Genomic DNA, 14,321 nt, shown 5'->3' on the forward strand with positions numbered 1-14,321 from the left:
ATTGTGTAACCAACTACAGATGCGAATATCTACAATTACACAGAGTTAAGTCTAATTAAAGTGACTTATGCTTACTCACGGTTGACAAGAAAGATGTATCCAGTGGAAAAACATCAAACAGACTAAATTTTAAAGTTAAATTTTGTAAATGAAGGGACTGTGCAATCTAAAAAGGCATAATAATGAAACTTAATCTATTTTAACTTTAGTTGAGGATAAGAAATAGCTTGAAAACCTAACCTTACTTAAGTTATCCTAAACTAACCTAACTTAAGCTAACTTAACCTTATCTAACATTAACCTAACCTAACCTTATAATTATAGTTAAGTTTTGTAAATAAAGGGACTGTGCAATCTAAAAAGGCATAATAATGAAACATAATCTATTTTAACTTTAGTTGAGGATATGAATTAGTTTAAATACCTAACCTTACTTAAGTTATCCCAATCTAACTCAAGCTAACTTAACCTTATCTAACATTAACCTAACCTAACCTTACAATTATAGTTAAGTTTTGTAAATAAAGGGACTGTGCAATCTAAAAAGGAATAATGATTTAAAAACTTAATCTATTTTAACTTTAGTATTAGTTTGAAAACCTAACGTTACTTAAGCTATCCTAATCTGACATAACCTAGTCTAACCTAACTTAACCTAACATAATATAATCTAACCTAACCTAACCTTACCATTTCCCAATTAATTATAGTTGTCGAGAATCCACCATTAAAAAACAATAAATTTTTCATTGCTTTGAGACTCTGTAATCAATTAAACACACTTGATTTATTTATAATCCCAAAATTTTGAATTCTTACCTCACGCTCTGTAAAATAAAATGGCAACACACAAATTAAAATGACCACAACATTGAAACAAACTTTGTTCCAAATGATATAATGATCCAACGATATGTTGGTCACTTTAAATTCGATGTACATTTCGTTTATTAGTTTGGTAAAGTGTATCGAAACTGTGAGCAATATTGGTAATCGAAAACATGTTAACATGTTTTGTGAAGTTGTAACATAATCATGGAACAGGTTTATGTATTTTGAATAGAGTGTGGGCTCTAAGATTAAATTACTGAACGTTTGGTGTCGTTGGTAGAAAACAATCATGGTAATCACACAATTAATTAATTGAACCAAGTTTATTAGTAGGGGTACAAATAGTAAAATCCATGACAACAACTGAGGGTCTAAAGAAAAATAGTTTTGTAAAGTAAAGTCTGACACCGTGTAATACAGAATTATAACCAATATAGTCACAAGTATAATAGTATTATTTTTGTAAGCAATTTGTACTCCCATTGCTTTCAAATTCTGATCCAACTCTAACAATTTATTTATTAGTTTATTATATTTTTTGGTATAGACCAAAGAATTAATTAAGTTTGCATAAAACAAACCTATAGTTAAGTACTCAATTAAACTCACAACGAATCTGTTATTGCTGTAATTTTTATTAAACAGCTCAGATATAGCAAGGCCGCAAGTATAACACAAAGTTAACACGAACATGTACGTTAATAAGATTTTATCACACGTTTGTTTCTGAATGTTTGCAATGGGATTCAGACCCACCAATTTTAAAATTATCGTCGTTCGTTTTATCGCCTTTACCACACACATTTTGACTGAACTTTGTTAATGGATATTTTATTACTTAATGTGTTAAATGAATGAATAAAGTTTCGTGACTGTGGTCATTTTAAATTTTAAATGGAATACGGCGGTCAATTAGCTTTTTTACGTAACTTCCAATAATCTATAAAGTCTGTAAAAAATTAAATTCATTATGGGAGTTATTACAAGTTTTATTGAATATTTCTTAAAACATTTACAATATATCTTCATTTACAAATCAGTAATAAGCTAAGCTCATATATTTCCTAAAATAAGGGTAATAAAAGCTGTGTTTGATTATTTGATTTTTTCTATTAATTAATAAAGAACATTTTAATTTATTATTTATTAAAACACTTACAATATACCTCCATTTTCATATCAGTAATATTTTTTATAAAAATGATAAAAGCAGGTTTGATTATTTAATTCTCTTATTAATTACTGAAGCTTAACTATTTATTGATGGAATTGGTTCATTTTTAAAATGCTTACAATCATCTCCACTTACAAATCAGTTATACTTCTTATCAAAATCAAAGTTTAAATATTTATTGCATGAAGAATGTTATAATTTATTAATTATTAAAATACTTACAGTTTATCTTCACTTACAAATTATTATTGGATTTTTATTAATTAATAAAGTTTACATATCAGAATATTTTATTATTTTTTAAAATACTTACAATTTATATTCACTCACAAACCAATATTTTTTATAAAATCAGTAAGTATGTTTAGGGTATTTTTTTTATTAATTATGAAGTTTGAATATTTAAAGAAGGAAGAATATTATAATTGATTAATTTTTAAAATACTTACAATTTATCATCAATTACAAATATGTATTTTGTATAAAATTGATTAAAACAGGTTTGATTATTGGATTTTCTTATTAATTGATATGATTGAGTTTAAATATTTGTTGAAAGAAAAATATATTGATTTACTAGTTTTAAAATACTTACAATTCATTTTCACTTACAAATCAGTAATATTTCTTATGAAATTATAAAAACAAGTTTAATTAATGTATTTTATTTATGAAGTTTACATAATTATTGAATAAGAATATTATAATATATTATTTTCTTAAATACTTACAATTTATCTTCACTTACAAATCAGTAATACTTCTCATAAAATTAGTAAATGCAGGTTTGATTACTGAATTTCTTGTTAATTAATAGAGTTTAAATATTTATAAAAAGAATTTTATTAATTTTTAAAATACTTACAATTTATCTTCACTTACAAATCAGTAAAATTTCTTATAAAATTGATATTTTTAAATATTTTTTAAAAGAATATTTTAATCGATTATTTTTTAAAATTCTTACAATTTAACTTCACTTACAAATCAATATAATTTTTATAAAATTGATAAAAACAAATAAAAATAACTTTATTCAATATTTCAAAAGAATTTATCTGTAGAAATTTTAGTTTTGAATATTTTAAATGAATAAAAATTATTGAAAAAAACATAAAATTATGTTGGGGGGAAAATGATAAGTCAGATAAAAATGTAATCAGTTTATTTACAGATTTAAACAGTCCAAAGAACAATAAAATATCTTGAACTAAAAATGGAAATAATAAATAAAGCACAAATGTACAATAAACAATGGAGAAAAGTTCTTAAATTACATATTATGTACATAAATAACTCTGAAAAATATGCACTATATATAAAATTAATAATAAAACGTGTCTTAACGAAAGAATGTATCCAACTGACAATGTTCTCCGTTGAGGTTCCATCATTCAAAATTCCCACGAAATAATACTTAACATAGTTACAAAATAAAATTAATCGGAACCACGTAAGAAATCCATTCGATCCGTCCCATAAATTCCATTAAACGATAAGTACCCAAAAATTCGCATCAGTGATCACATTACACCAGTCACTCGTTTACGAGCATCAGTCAGTTTATTGGTGGCGTGCTACTGCGAGTGGGCCATCTTGTAGCTCAGATCCATGCACTCGGCGGACGGGGTGAAGCCCTCCGAGTGCGTCTCGCCTTGTTGCGAACCGTCGCAGTCTTCCAGGTACTTGATCACCTTCTGGGTGGCTTTGATGGCGCACACGCTCGACGCCTCCGTCTGAAATTCAACGAATTAATCAATACAAAACCCTCAATGGTACCACCAAAGACGTACCGAGGACGTAAGATTCATAAAGTTGTAGAACTTCTTAAGCAACTCGACCATGTCGCAGAAGTTGTTGCCCTTGAGGTGCGACCGTACCACCTGTTGGTACTCCGGGTTGTCCATTATTAGGAAGCCCATCAGCATCCCGATGTACGACGCCAGGAATGTGTACTCCATGTGGGTGCCAGCCTTTTGTAGCACTGAAACATTAAGAGGTGTTTTTGGGTTGTTTTACGACATAAATTGGGTTAATTACATTTAGCAACCGTCTCCTCAATGAACTCCTCGTTAGACTTAGCCTGGACTGGGTTGTCGCCGTCCTTTTCCCCGTCCAAAATGGCGTTGGTTTTCTTTTCGGCGATTTTCGCACAGCCCTCCCAGTGGTAGAACTGCACTATTAAGGCTTCGACGGCGCTTTCCTCCCCTATAACAACCACATTTAATTAACCCATAAATATTAACCCAAGTGGGCAAGTACTTGAATAAATGCTTTCCAGTTTGGAGGGTGCTTTGGCTTCCATCAACAATTTTTTATTGTTATTTTGATCCTGTATGAGATTAATGAGTAACATCAACACTAAGACCCCCAACTCGAACTTCTTCTGTTCCGGAATGTAATGGGGCACCTGCAGCAGCAGGTGTAAACTGGTGTCCACGATTCCAGGTCGCGATCCAATGAGGGCGCCTCCTTGAGCTAAAAAAAGTAACCAAAAATATTGATTCGTTGATTTAATTGTGCTTTAGAAGTAAGTACTTACATTGTTTGTTGAAATGGTGGGTGAGATTGATGAGTACCTTAAGTGTTACAAGCAAAGCTTCCCTGATTATGGTCCCCGTGGAGGATTTGTCCTTGATATCGGTCACCGGATACAACGGAATCTCGCCGTCGCATAATTTGTACAAATTCACTAATGTGTCTAGAATAGCTCCATTCTCGTACCTGAAACAAATTTGATTCAATTAGAAACCATTATTTAATAATAATATTGTAGTAATATACCTGAGTATATATTGTTGGTTCTCCTCGTTATTGTGCGTGACGTTCTCGAGGACCCTCAAGCAACGGTCGACCTTGCGCAGCTTGTCCAACAGGACGTCCGTCCACTCGACGACGTAGTCCGACACCTGGCGGCAGCACTCGCTAATCGTCTTCATTATGTGCTCGAGACCGCCCAGTTCCCGTAACTCCTCCTTAAACCACTCCCCCGCCCTCTTCGACGTCAGCGACAGCAACGTTTCCATCGCCAGTTGGCCAACCTAACAACCACAATAAATTAAAATCAAAGGTAAAATTAAAAGTAAATACACATACAGTGATCGCGTCCAGATTGAGATGCATCGCGTGTCCCTGGCTCTGGATTTCAGCGCAGAGTTCCCGCACCTTCTGCTTGTTCTTCTCCAGCTGCTGCGAACTGAGACCGCACACGTCCAACGCCTGCTGATAGCTGACGTCCGACTCCAACAGGTTGAGCATCAGCTCCAGACAGTCGCGGTCCAGGTCCATGTTGAGACGGTCCTGGCTCAGGACGAACATCACCGTGGCCGTGCACAGGCCCAGGCTTTGGTCGCGCGTGGCGTCGTGCAAGGCTTTGAAGAATTTCGCAACCTGGAAATAGATTGCAGATAAAATTTAAAATTAAATTATACGTGAACAAAATTTTAAATTAAAGTTGATATTAAAGTGACATTAAAGGTAAATTTAAAGGTCAAATTAGAGGTAAAATTAAATATTAATTTAAAAGTTAGAGATAAAATTGACATTGAAATTAAAGATAAAACAATGTAAAATCAAGGTAAGTAAAATTAAAGGTGAATTTAAAGATCAAATTAGAGGTAAAATTGACAGTGAAATTAAAGGTGAAATAAAGGTGAAAATAAGTAATTTAAAGATTAAATTAGAGGTAAAATTGAGAGTTTAAAGATTATATGTAAATTTCAAGTATTTTAATTTCAATAATTGGAGAGAAAAGTGAAATTAAAGTGAAATGTTAAATTAAAGATATTAAAAGTGACATTAAGGGAGAATTTAAAGGTCAAGTTAGAGGTAAAATTGACAGTGAAATTAAAGATAAAACAAAAAGTAAAACCCAGATGAAACTAAAAGTGAAATTAAAGGTGAAATATAGGTGATAATAAGTAATTTAAAGATTAAATTAGAGGTAAAATTGATAGTTTAAAGATTATATGTAAATTTCAATTATTTTAGTTTCAATAATTGAAAAAAAATGAAATTAAAATGAAATGTTAAATTAAAGATATTAAAAGTGACATTAAAGGTCAAGTTAGAGGTAAAATTAAGTATTAATTTAAAAGTTAAATTAGATTTAGAAGTTAAGTTAGAGATAAAATTGAGAATAAAATTAAAAATTAAGTTTAAATTTCAATAATTTTAGTTTCTATAATTGATGAAAAATGACATTAAAGTAAAAGAAAACTGAAATTAAAGTGAAATAAAGGTGAAATTAAAAGTAAAATTAAAAATTAAATTGGAGCTAAAATTTAAAGTTAAATTAAATGAAAATTGAAATTAAACATAAGTTTAAAAAAAATCCTGTTAAAAATAATATTATATGTTGGTGATATAAAGGTGAAAATAAGTATTTTAAAAATTAAATTAGGGGAAAAATTGAGACTTTAAAGATTTTCATGTAAATTTCAATTATTTCAGTTTCAATAATTGGTGAAAAATGAAATTAAAGTGAAATAAAGGTGAAACAAAGGGGAAATAAAGGTGAATTAAGTGTGAAATAGAGGTGAATTAAGTGTGAAACAAAGGTGAAATTAAAAAAAGTTCTTTGTTTCTGAGTTGAGTTGAGTAAACTAGTAAAATGTAAAATGTAAACGTCAAATACTTACAGTGCCGTGCGCCCTTACGTGCATCCGGAAGGCGGGAGCCATGCACTTGGACGCGAGCGTGATGGCGGACAGACATCGCGTGCTAATGGGATTGTTATCCTGCAACGCGTCCAAGATATACTCGACGTCGTCGTTGAACTCCTGAAACTCGCCTATCTCCTGTATCTGATGGGCCTTCTTGACGTTCCTCACAACCGTATAGAACTGCGAATCAGATTTCTTTATGCAAAGCCATGAGACTCAAGATACGCCAGACAATATTTACCCCCTTGTCCGAGCGGCTGCACCGCACGCTCGTCACCGACTCGCCGTCGTCGTCGTCGGCCGGCCGCGACACCCGTTCCAGCGGCTCGTCCGAGAAGTCGTAGTCGTTGCCGGCGGAACCGCGATCGGCCAGTCGGACGCCGTCGCCGCCCACTCCGCCCTCGGTGGCGGGCTGCGTGTCCACCCACTTGTGCCGGTAGAGCGCCCGCCGGTTTTTGGTGGCCGTGCCGTCCGCCGCCACCGCCCTGCTCTTGAAAATGCTCCCCTTTTTCTTCGATATCACCAGCTTAACTGGCGCCTAGAATTAAATTAAACATTAAATGTTTAACCTAAGCGATTTTTGTTTAACTACCTGAGGCTGTTGTTGCGTGTCGTGCTCCGGCGACGGCTTCTTGCTCTCGAGTATCTTGTCGAGGATCTGGTCCTTGTGGTCGTCGATCGTGTGCGGTCGGGCGGTCTCGGGTGGCGGCGGTGCGTCCGCCTGAGTGTCGGCGCTGTTGCTGTCGCCGTCGGTCGACCACTCGTGTTCGACGCTCGTGGGCGCTGCGGCGGCGGCCTTGGCTTTCTCCGGTTCGTGCGGCACGGGCGGGGTCTCGGGTACTACCGGTGCCGCATTCATAATCTATAAAAAATTGTAGGTTTCAATTAGATATACACTTAGAAACCAGTTAATTAACTTAAAAACAAAGTTACACAAATCAATTTTTTAAATATTCATTATTCTAACAATTAACTATTAACAATTAATATTAATTTTTAATATAATTTCAGTAAATTCAATTATTTAATTGTAATAGTTTGTATTTATTATTTTAAGTTTATTATCCTATTTTTGTAGATTTTTTATAAATTTTTAACAATATATAAGCTTCTAAAATTGATTATTTTATATTTAATTAATAAATACAGCATAAAATTTTCTTGTTTTTAATAAATTTAATATTAATATGTATAATTTTAAATAAATTTTACTTAAAATTCAAAATTCCATTAAATAAAAATACCAATTCATATGTTTTCAATATAATTTCAGTAAATTTGGTGATTTAATTTAATTTTAATAATTTATATTATTATTTTAAGTTTATTATTCTATTTACATAGTTTTTTCTCAATTTTTAGTCTTTAAACTTCTAAAATTGATTATTTTATATTTAATTAATAAATAAGTCATAAAATTTCTTTGAGTTTAATAAATTTAATATTAATTTGTATAATTTTAAATAAATTTTACTTAAAATTTAAAATTTTATTTAATAAAAATGCCAATTAAAATGTTTTCAATATAATTTCAGTAAGTTTAGTATTTTATTTTAATTTTAATGGTTTATTTTTAATTATTTTAAGTTTATTCTTCTATTTATATAGTTTTTTGTCAATTTTTAAAGTCTGTAAACATTTAAAATTTATTATTTTATATTTCATTAATAAATAAGTTATAAAATTTTCTTGTGTTTAATAAATTTAATATTAATATGTATAATTTTAAATAAATTTTACTTAAAAATTAAAATTTTATTAAAAAAATATACCCATTAAAATGTTCAATATAATTTCAGTAAATTTAGTGATTTAATTTAATTTTAATGATTTATATTTAATTATTTTAAGTTTATTATTCTATTTACGTAGTTTTTTGTCAATTTTTAAAGTCTATAAACTTCTAAAACTGATTATTTTATATTTAATTAATAAATAAGTCACAAAATTTCTTTCAGTGTAATATATTTTAATATTAAATTGTATAATTTTAAAAATATTTTACTTAAAATTTAAAATTTTATTAAATAAAAATGCCAATTAAAATGTTTTCAATATAATTTCAGTGAGTTTAGTGTTTTAATTTAATTTTAATGGTTTATTTTAATTATTTTAAGATTATTCTTCTATTTATATAGTTTTTTGTCAATGTTTAAAGTCTATAAACTTTTAAAGTTGATTATTTTATATTTAATTTATAAATAAGTCTTAAATTTCTTCGTGTTTAATAAATTTAATATTAATTTGTATAATTTTATATAAATTTTACTTAAAATTTTAAATTTTATTAAATAAAAATATCAATTAATAATTTTTCAATATGATTTCAATAAATTTAGTGGTTTAATTTAATTTTAATGGTTTAAATTTATTTATTTTAAGTTTATTATTCTATTTACATAGTTTTTTGTCAATTTTTAAAGCCTATAAACTTCTAAAATTGATTATTTTATATTTAATTAATAAATAAGTCATAAAATTTCCTTGTATTTCAAAAATTGTATATTTTATATTTAATTGATAGTAGTTACTAGTTAAATTTTACTCAAAACAAAGTAATACAAATTATAATAAACCAAAATAATATCATAAAAATGTAATTCCAGAAAAAACTAGACAAATCACTAAAAAAAGACTTATAAATATTGTTTTTTGTTTAATGTTTGTATTTGATATAAATAAATATAAATAAACAACAAAAGCAATATTTTTGTAAATTAAAAACAACATACCATATTTAAATTTAAAATAAATTTAAAAAGCAGCTATATTTTAACAAAAGCTTACTGAAACCATGTGTGTATTGACTTCGATTCATGTCTAAGATAAACCGTTTTATCATTTCTGGTTCGCTGCCTCGATTATGAAATAGATAAGATAATACATCCGTGTGTGACTAAATAAAATAAACAAAAATAAACACACAAACACATTTATGTAAAAGTTTGGTAACACGCTATTAAAATTGTATAATACCTGAGAATGGATCTCCGCCTCGATATTCTCTATGGTCTCCTCCACCTCCATCTCGCTGCCTGCGTCGTCGTTCTCGTGCGACGTGTCTTGCACCGACGGTTCCTCCGGCACACTATCCTCGTCCTCTTCCTGCTTGTCATCAAGAGCGGAGGCTGTTTCACTCGGCGCCTCCTCCACCGGCTTACGGTCATTATCTTTGGTCTCGCCGAAGTCCAGGCTGTCGGTGGCCGACATGTCCTCGTTCTGCGTCGCCGAGGGCGTTGCTGAGGGTGGCACCGGCCCGCCTAACAGTGTCTCATACATTGCCTAACAATTAATAATACGTTAATACGTGTAAATTATAGTTTTATTGTTTTGTATACCTTCCGCTCGAGCTCGTACTTCTCGGCCGGAATGTACTGCGGCGACAGGTCGCTGTCCTGCTCCGGCGACATGAACAGCGACGGGAATTCGGAGGGCGTGTCCGCAGTGGCCGGCGAACTGCTCGGGTCCTGCTGCATGCTGCGCCTCGCGCTCCTGGTGATGCGACAGTTGGCCGGACGCGGCGTCTCCGACGACGCTCTTCGGCCGGGCGACGTCGACGTGGACGGCGTGCTGCTCGGCGTCGGCGTGCTCTCGGACTCGTCCGAGTCGTTCAGCAGCTGCGACTTGCCTGCAAGAGACGGACCTGGTTGTATTACGTGAATGAGGTGGTTCTGAAGAGGGTACGGTCAAGACGCAGTAACTGACGTTACTGTGTCTTGTAAACAGTTGAACTAGTACATGCTTGGCAAAATTGTGTAAAAATTAATTTAGAAAAACTCAAAACTCTAAACAATAGTTGCCAATTATCCACTATTCCTTTAAAATAAAACAAGTAATCACCTCTGCAAATCCTCAATACTATCGGCGGTTTGACCTCCTGCTTCTGCTTTGACGTGTTGACGTTTTGGGTGAGGACGGTGCTCTTGTCAGGTGGTGAGTTGGCCTTGTGTGAGAAGAACTTACGTGGAGACCCACGCGTCGGTTTCTCGTCGTAGGTGATTTTGGCTCTCTTTGAAGCCCTACCGCCCGTTGGAGGCGCCGCCTCCAGGTCGGGGGGCTCCGTGTTGCGACTCTTGAAGAACTTCTTCGGCTTGGGGGTGTTGTCTACTTCAGGTGTCGTCGGTGACGTAGACGCCGTCGACGAGCGTTCGTTCTCTGAACGGGACATACCTGAAACATACCCCGACATGTATCACACCAATATTAATAACAAAAATAAGCAATTAAATTTAAAAACATTATTTGGTGTCAGGTGTAAAAAATTTGGTTAGAAAATTAAGTTTTCCTATGCAACCCAAATTACAAATTTTAAAGTAGGCTGTGGATTTTTGAAGTAATGTTATCAGTCTTATTGAACCGTTAACAGTTTTGGTTTGTATTTTTGGCCTACAAAGGTACGGTACCATGTACTGAAGCATTTATTGTGTAATACTGAGGACAATTTGCGAATTAAGGGGCTGAATTGGCGAGTTTTACCATTCATAGTACGTATGGAGGTGAATGAGGTTATGCCCCATTTCCCGACCGTGGCCGCGGACCTGGCGGCCGAGGGCCTGTTGCTGTTCTCCTTGAACAGATTATCGAACAGAAAGCTCGAATGGGAACTGCCCCCCCGACGATATTTTCCATAGCCCCTCGACATGATCGGCTGCGACGGTTTCAATTAGTTAACATGTCGTTCACCAGCACTGGCCCTTATATTGTTCGCACACACAAACGCACAGTTATAACGCACACATAGTGTCCCGGAATTTCGGTTTTTTAATCAGAATTGATTCGGTCTCGCCATTTTCACCAGCGTATGCACCATCAACGCGTCCAATGGTTTTTGTGGTTGGGCGGACGCATTTTCACACCGTTATTCGGACCGATTGTGTGTGAAGTGTTGCTTTTTTGAGCTGAAATTTGTTGTTTTTTCCTCTTGTCAAATTGTGAGATTTTCACGTTATAAACACGCTAGTAAATAACGCCTACGGAAACGTCTACGACGCTACGAACGGGCCGAAAATTGACAGATGTCGGAATTTTGACGGACACAAACAAGAATTCGATAACCTACAAGTCGGTGTGGACATTCGGCAAATCAACTTCCTGTGGAGTGACTATTTCCGTTAGACACGTTCGGCACCCAAGGCTCGACACTGTTCGGTTTCTGAATCGGAACGGGGCTGACGTGGACGCAGATGTTTATATTAGACACGAACCAAATAAGAGTTTTGTCTATTTGTTTCTATTAATCAGACCTAATTTTAGAGTCTGATCGAATTGTTTGAATTGTTGTTAATAAAAATTATGTCTTAGAACTAATATCCATAAACTTTCATTAATGTGTATGTTAATAATTATATATTTTAAATAAAAATAAAATAAAACACAATGGTACCATTACGTTACCTTAATATATGGATTACATAATTTTTAATTTAAAATTAATTATTTATAGATAAATTTAGTACATATATACAATTTCCAAACCATTTTTGTTACGCCAAATATGACCAAAAGAATCCTTTAAAAACATTGGGAGCTAAATCATGGCTATTCGGCGGATTTTATTATTATTTTAATATCAAAAAAGAGTTCAAATGATGAAGCAGTGGTTCGTATAAAATAAAATTGTTATAATGCAAAGGTCATGAAACAATGCCGACCGCAAATCTTATTTAATGCGCCCCACGACAATCGCGTGCCGATTCGGAAACCGATGGGTGCCGAACGTAGTAAACAAAAACATGCACTTCGAAACTGTCTTAGACCCTTGAAAGTCGGTTTGCCAAATGGTCACAGTGTCTACAAGTCAGCAATAAAGTTCCAATAAAGGCACCATGCCCAAATTGTTTTTATTAGTGCTAGTGTTAAACGCGGCAATTATAATAAATGCCGACCACAATAAATACACCAAAGAATCCAACTTAAGACCCGGTGAGGCCTACGATTTTAGGCCGACAAATTTAAAGCACCTCGACAGGCCGTTTAGGATGGCCAAATTGAATTTATTGTGGAATAAAGCCATCGTAGTACGTAACTAAACAATAAATCGCATTTAAATAACTATTAATTAATTGTTTTAACATTGTATAGTCAAGCCAGCTAACAATGAGCCCAATTTATAATTATCATTTTTGTTTATATTAAGCAATAAAACAGTGTAATTAATTTTCTGATGTGCCACATCACTGAACAAATGAACACATTTAAAAATAGTCTCTATATCCAACATATAACCATTAATTTATACAATAATTTAGTTGATTTATTGATATATTTTTTAGCGTTTGACTGAACCCAAACTAAAATCGTTGTTTGGTGAACTAAAAATACACGACAAAGAGGAATTGACCTGGAAACATTTACGTGCCGAAGGCAAAGACAAGGATGGGCTCAAGGAGGCCGAACTACGTAAAAAGCTCTCCACAATAATGTCCGATTATGGCCTCATGGACACCTTTGATGACGTCCACGATGACAACAAGAACCAAGCACATAAACCCCTAAACGAAGCCACCTATGAGAAACACAGCAAACCAATATTTAAAGTATGTTTTAGGTTGTTATTGTTGCTTATTTATTAAAACGTTAATTAATTGAAGGATAAGAAATTGAACAAGTTGTGGCAAAAGGCGGAGATGGCGGGTTTCACTGCTGAGGAGCTGAGTGCACTGAAAGAGGAGTTCAGCCACCACCAAGACAAGGTCGATCAGTACTTCCAACTCCTCGCCGACGTCAGAACGAACGAAGTAAACCACGACGAAAGTAAACCACCTCAAAAAACCTCCCACGGGAGTTATAAAATGAGTTTTTTTAGATTCAGTCGACGATAAGCTAGACAAATTCAATGAGATCGAGTTCAGGGAGGAGGGCGAGCCCAAGAAGGACTACCTGGATAAAATAAACTTGCTGCGCGACAACCACAGGGAGATCAAGGAGCACTTCGACCACCTGTCACTGTTAGCCGAAAGTGGCCCTGCCAGCAGGGAGTTTGTGGAGCCCCGAGTGAACAGGCTGTGGAGGATCGCGCTGGAGTCTAATTTCTCCAGTAGCGAGCTCGAATCCTTAAAGGTAAAAGCTAATTAAACATCTCTGAGGTACTAATGAGTCGAGTTTGTGCAGGTTGAGCTGAGACACTACGAAAACCGGTTGCTCAAATTCAGACACGTACAGGCGGAGCACGCCCTCAATGAGGAGGAACGCAAGAAGAAGATCCCCCCAGGTGAAAAACATTTTGTTTATTCTACAGTGGAGGAGTCCCTCAAGAAGCAGGCGAGGAAAATTGATAAAATTCATCTAGAATTGGAGTCTAGGATTATGCAAAAACATCAGGAGTTGTAAAATGTTGTAGTGAAGTAGGAAACCAAAGGAGACGCATTTATGTTCTCGTATTGTGTGGATGTGGCATTTATGTTTCGTGTATTGTGTGTCTGTAGCATTTATATCAGTTTTAGTGCCAAAAAATTGTAATTATACTTAAATACGTATTTCAACAACGGTGATGAATCTCTACCTCTACATTGATATTAAATACATGTTCAAATTTTATTAATAATTGGATTTAATTGTCAAATTAATCAAACTTGATCGTAACTAATAAACAGTGTTTGCCAAGGTTTTTGGTAATGGTTGTTTTATTTTTATAATTACCTTTAGATAGACAT

At 33.7% G+C, this 14,321-nt stretch overlaps 2 protein-coding genes across 6 annotated transcripts; one reads left to right on the plus strand and one right to left on the minus strand.

The window, feature by feature from the left end:
* Positions 1–3,155: 3,155 nt before the first annotated feature.
* On the minus strand, positions 3,156–11,714 carry LOC109606712 (protein wings apart-like). 5 transcript variants are annotated; one of them, XM_049965051.1, is made up of 14 exons: positions 11,146–11,714; positions 10,510–10,839; positions 10,008–10,312; positions 9,646–9,951; positions 7,259–7,531; positions 6,911–7,207; positions 6,646–6,864; positions 5,102–5,395; positions 4,790–5,046; positions 4,548–4,729; positions 4,268–4,483; positions 4,046–4,213; positions 3,799–3,989; positions 3,156–3,741 (listed from the first exon to the last, which is right to left on the minus strand). In XM_049965051.1, exons 1-14 carry the CDS (start codon positions 11,309–11,311, stop codon positions 3,583–3,585), a joined length of 3,363 nt encoding a protein of 1,120 aa, XP_049821008.1. In that variant the 5' UTR covers positions 11,312–11,714; the 3' UTR covers positions 3,156–3,582. The 5 variants fall into 5 exon arrangements, with proteins under 5 accessions (XP_049821008.1, XP_049821011.1, XP_049821009.1 ...); XM_049965054.1 differs by having other exon boundaries at positions 10,008–10,297; positions 11,146–11,713; XM_049965052.1 differs by having other exon boundaries at positions 7,262–7,531; positions 11,146–11,712.
* A 718-nt stretch (positions 11,715–12,432) lies between these two features.
* On the plus strand, positions 12,433–14,283 carry LOC109599808 (alpha-2-macroglobulin receptor-associated protein). Its single transcript, XM_020015845.2, has 5 exons — positions 12,433–12,686; positions 12,942–13,205; positions 13,260–13,422; positions 13,475–13,728; positions 13,780–14,283. The coding sequence occupies exons 1-5, from the start codon at positions 12,495–12,497 to the stop codon at positions 13,996–13,998; spliced, it is 1,092 nt and encodes a 363-aa protein (XP_019871404.1). The 5' UTR covers positions 12,433–12,494; the 3' UTR covers positions 13,999–14,283.
* Positions 14,284–14,321: the final 38 nt, after the last annotated feature.

This window comes from Aethina tumida, chromosome 3 (genome assembly GCF_024364675.1).
Source record: "Aethina tumida isolate Nest 87 chromosome 3, icAetTumi1.1, whole genome shotgun sequence".
Classification (NCBI taxonomy): Eukaryota; Metazoa; Arthropoda; class Insecta; order Coleoptera; family Nitidulidae; genus Aethina; species Aethina tumida.